The 4,496-nt window shown below is 47.4% G+C and overlaps 1 protein-coding gene across 1 annotated transcript in view; it reads left to right on the forward strand.

Moving 5' to 3' along the window:
- Positions 1-251: 251 nt before the first annotated feature.
- The window catches only part of LRRC34 (leucine rich repeat containing 34), a 33,370-nt gene continuing 29,125 nt past the window's right edge, over positions 252-4,496 (forward strand). The window contains exon 1 of the mRNA XM_006890386.1: positions 252-660. Coding sequence (XP_006890448.1) covers positions 252-660 — 409 coding nt within the window. The remainder of the gene's footprint in view (positions 661-4,496) is intronic.

Genomic DNA, 4,496 nt, shown 5'->3' on the forward strand with positions numbered 1-4,496 from the left:
TGCACGCCCTTAGCATGTTTCTGTGCTCTGGGCACGCAGGCCTGTGCACACTTTGGAAAATGAATCTGTGTCATAATCCTTTGTATACCCCCAGCCCTCTAGCCATGTCCCCTAAACTCTTCTCCCTGAAAAGGAGGAGATGGGCACCCTCTTCGTGCCTTTTGAACGCACAGCGGGGTGACTTTGGCACAGAAGGCTGAGAGGCTTCTCGGGAACCAGAAGTCACTGGCCGCCCAGGAAGAGGCCTCAGAATGGACAGCAAGGACCCCGACGTTCCTGGATCCCGCCTTCCAGGTCTGCGCAGGCGCTTCGTGCCATGGGACCGGAGCGCGCGCCCACGAGTTGGGGCAGGACGCGCGCAGGTCACCATGACAACACAGAGACGCAGCAGCATGTGGAGCCGCAGGGAGGAGGCCTCGCCCAGCCACATCCCCTACCCCTTCCCTGCCCTGGACCCCTCCCTGATCCCAGACTTCTCCCGAGTCCCCTTCTTGGCTCAATCCCTCAGCCCAGCGCCGCCTCCAAGCCTCGTCTCTGAGGATGGTAAGAAGTGGGGACATTTGGAATCCACCCGGCCCTACCGAGCGGACACAGAGCAGTGGGATCCTCGGAACTGGCTGAAGGCGGGAGGGTGCACTGGGACTGGGACCTTCCGCTGTGGTTGGAACTCTGGGGATACCACCAACTCGGGCGCAAGGGGAGCCCCACGTCCCTGCGGCTGTGCACCCTTTTAGGTTACCTTGAAGGATGCATGCCTAGGTCTTTGCTTTCATTCTTGTGGGAAATGGAATCTGCACACACACACACACACACACGCGCGCACACACACACACCCCTTTACCTGTGTGCAAGAAGGCAAGAAAGTCTTGGGAAAAAGTTCTGACTGTGCACGTCATTGCCACATCGGTTTTCAGTATTCCTGCACCATTCTCTAACAAATTAAGTGTGGCTAGCCGTATTGCAATGGGAAAGTCTGCTGTTAGGGACCTCTCTAAAGTACTCAAGAGCAACGGTGTCTCTCTGGAGACTAAGGTACGTCTGACACAGGCCATGGTCTTTGCAATCACTTGTTATGCATCAGAGAGTTGGACAATGACTAGGGAGGATAGAAGGAGAATTGATGCCTTTGAGCTGTGGTGCTGGAGAAGATTATTGAATGTACCATGGACTGCCAAGAAAACAAACAGATTCATCCTAGAGAGGGTTAAACCAGGCTCCTCCTTGGAGGCAAGGATTCTGGGGCTTCGTCTGACATACTTTGGACATGTTGTAAGGAGGGTACCGGTCCTTGGAGAGGGACGTCATGCTTGGGAGGGTGGAGGGACAGCGCAGGAGGGGAAGGCCCTCTATGAGGTGGATTGATTCAGTGACTGGGGTAATCGGGATGGGTGTGTCAGAGGCAATTCGACTGGCATAGGATAGAGCAGGGTTTAGGGCTGTTGTACATAGATAGGGTCGCTATGAGTCACAAACGACTTGATGGCACATAACAACAACAACAGCCTCCCACAAAGCCGTTTTACATGTTTTGAAATGTGTGATCAGAGAAAGACCTGTGGCAGGCTCTTCTTTTCTTTTTCTTTTTTTTAGATTAATTTTAATGAACGTTTACAGAGACTTTGGATTTCCATTCATTCATTGTTGCACTTTTCTCCCTGCCAACCCTCCAACCCCCTTCGCTCTTCTCTTTGAAAAGTAAAAGAAAAATTCTTTCATTGTTATATAATCTCTCCCCTCTCCCCATTCCACTCCACTATGCAGCCTTCGTTCTGGACTCCTGCCATGACAATAACACCTAATCATATATCCCTTTTAAACAGTTCTCTCCCTTTTCTGTTTCAATGCAGTAAACATTATTTATCCCATCTTTCTCAGTCTCCCCTCAACCCTGATGTCAGTCCTGTTTTACAACAGTGGTACTCTGCAGTATTTATCCTTTTGTGACTAAGATATTTCACTCAGCATAATGTCCTCCAGAGTCACCCATTTTGTATACTATTTTGTGAGTTCCTTGTTTTTCAACACATCATATTATTTCATTGTGTGAATACACCACAGCTTCTCTATCCATTCATTTGTTGATGGGCACTTAGGTTGTTTCCAACTCTTTGCTATTGTGAACAAAGCTGCAATAAACATGGGTATGCATACATCTGCGTGGGTGGCAGTTATGGTTTCTTTGGGGTATATTCCCAGTAGTGAAATTGCTGGGTCAAATGGTGTTTCTATTTCCAACTTTTTGAGGAAGCGTCATATCACCTTCCACAGTGGTTGCACCATTTTACACGCCCACCAACAGTGAATAAGGGTTCCAGTTTCTCCACAACCTCGCCAGCATTTGTTGTTTGCTGTTCTGTTAAATTTTGCTAGTCTAACTGGGGTGAGAGGATATCTCACAGCTGTTTTGTCTGTTATCTATAATAACTTAAAACCTTAAGTTCCCCCTTGAGACTTTCACATACGCAGGAAAAAGGTGAGCTATGATAAGCCTGATGTCTGAAGAGCCTTGGTGGCACTGTGGTTAAGTGTTTGGAAGCCAGTTGGAATCTGTGAGTGGCTCCACTGGAGAGCCGTGTGTCAGTCTGCCTCTGTAAAGCTTACAGCCTTAGAAACTCGATGAGCAGTTCAACCCTTATCCTGTATGATCACTTAGAGTTGAACTAGATTGAACTGCAATGAGAGTTAAGCCTGACATATTCTTGTCTGACCTAGAATGTGGTAGGGCTTGCGCTGGGAGGAGCTGACTCTTAGATTCTGGCCAGAACCAAACCATGACTGTTAGTGGATTCCAATGTTCTTTTGAGTTCTATTGATGTAGTCTGTAAAGAGTTGAGCTGCTTACGTAAAGGTGGCACTTCTTTGCTGGTTCTCATACAAGTGACTGTACAGGAGAAAGGTACACAATCTCCTGTGTGTGACTTACAGCCTCAGAAACCCAGGGGAGGGTCAACTGTCAGTTGGTTCAAATCCAGGGCAATGGCTTGATATGTTGTTGCTATGTGCCATCGAGTCTTGTGTAGCTACCCTGTGTACAACAGCCCTAAACCCTGCTCTATCCTGTGCCAATCTCACTGCCTCTGACACTTCCATCCCGATTACCCCAGTCACTGAATTAATCCATCTCATAGAGGGCCTTCCCCTCCTGCGCTGTCCCTCCACCCTCCCAAGCATGATGGCCCTCTCCAAGGACCTCTCCCTCCTTACAACATGTCCAAAGTATGTCAGACGAAGCCCCAGAATCCTTGCCTCCAAGGAGTAGCCTGGTTTAACCCTCTCCAGGATGAATCTGTTTGTTTTCTTGGCAGTCCAGGATACATTCAATACTCTTCTCCAGCACCACAGCTCAAAGGCATCAATTCTCCTTCTATCCTCCCTAGTCATTGTCCAACTCTCTGATGCATAACAAGTGATTGCCTGTATCAGACACACCTTAGTCTCCAGAGTGACACCATTGCTCTTCAGTACTTTAGAGAGGTCCCTAACAGCAGACTTTCCCATCGCAATACGTTTTTTGATTTCCTGGCTACTGGTGCCAAGAGTGTTGACTGTGGAGCCAAGCAAACGAAAGCTGTGAACAATCTCAATCTCTTCGCCATCCATCCTGATGCTGCCAATTGGTCCAGTGGTGAGAATCTTTGTCTTCTTGACATTGAACCTCAATCCATACTGAAGGCTGCAGTCCTTGACCCTCTGCAACAAGCACTTCAGGTCCTCCTCAGTTTCAGCAAGCAGGGTTGTGTCATCTGCATAACACAGATTTTTTATGGATCTTCCACCAATCCTGACGCCACACTCCTCCTCATAGCTGACTTTAAATGCCATGTAAAAAGACAGGCGGAACAAGAGGAGGAAACACCAGTAGGAGCTCAGTTTCACCTTTCTATTTAGGGTCTATTTTGTTTCCTGGTAACAGTAAAACATTTTCTAGATACTATTTGAAGTGGTTTAAAATCAGGAAAGGTGTGCATCAGGGTTGGATCCTTTCTCTGTACCTGTTCCATCTGTATGCTGAGCAAATCATTCGGGAAGCTGGAATATATGAAGAAGAACGTGGCATCAGGTTCGGAGGAAAGCTTATTATCAACAGCCTGTTTTATGCAGATGACACAACGTTGCTTGCAGAAAGTGCAGAAGCCTTGGAGGGAAAAAAAAGAAAAGACGACGACGACTTGAAGCACTTCCTGTAGAAGATCCAATTCATTGTGAGTTTCCTCAACATCAGCAAAACACAAATCCTCAGCCCTGAGCAAATGGGCAACATTATGACAGACGGAGAGAAGACTAATGTTGTCAGGGACTTCATTTTACCTGGATCCACAATCCAACAACATCAAGTAGAAATAAAAGACTTGTTGCACTGGAGAAATCTGCAAGGATCTCTCCACAGTTCTAAAGAGCAAGGATGTCAGTTGAACGACTAAGGTGTACCTGATGTTTTCCATGGTGTTTTCAATTGCTTCCTGTGCATCTGAAAGTTGGACACTCAATAAGGATGA

The sequence above is a fragment of the Elephantulus edwardii genome, unplaced genomic scaffold, assembly GCF_000299155.1.
Source record: "Elephantulus edwardii isolate Elephantulus edwardi_28Jun2011 unplaced genomic scaffold, EleEdw1.0 scaffold00088, whole genome shotgun sequence".
In the NCBI taxonomy this organism is placed as follows: Eukaryota; Metazoa; Chordata; class Mammalia; order Macroscelidea; family Macroscelididae; genus Elephantulus; species Elephantulus edwardii.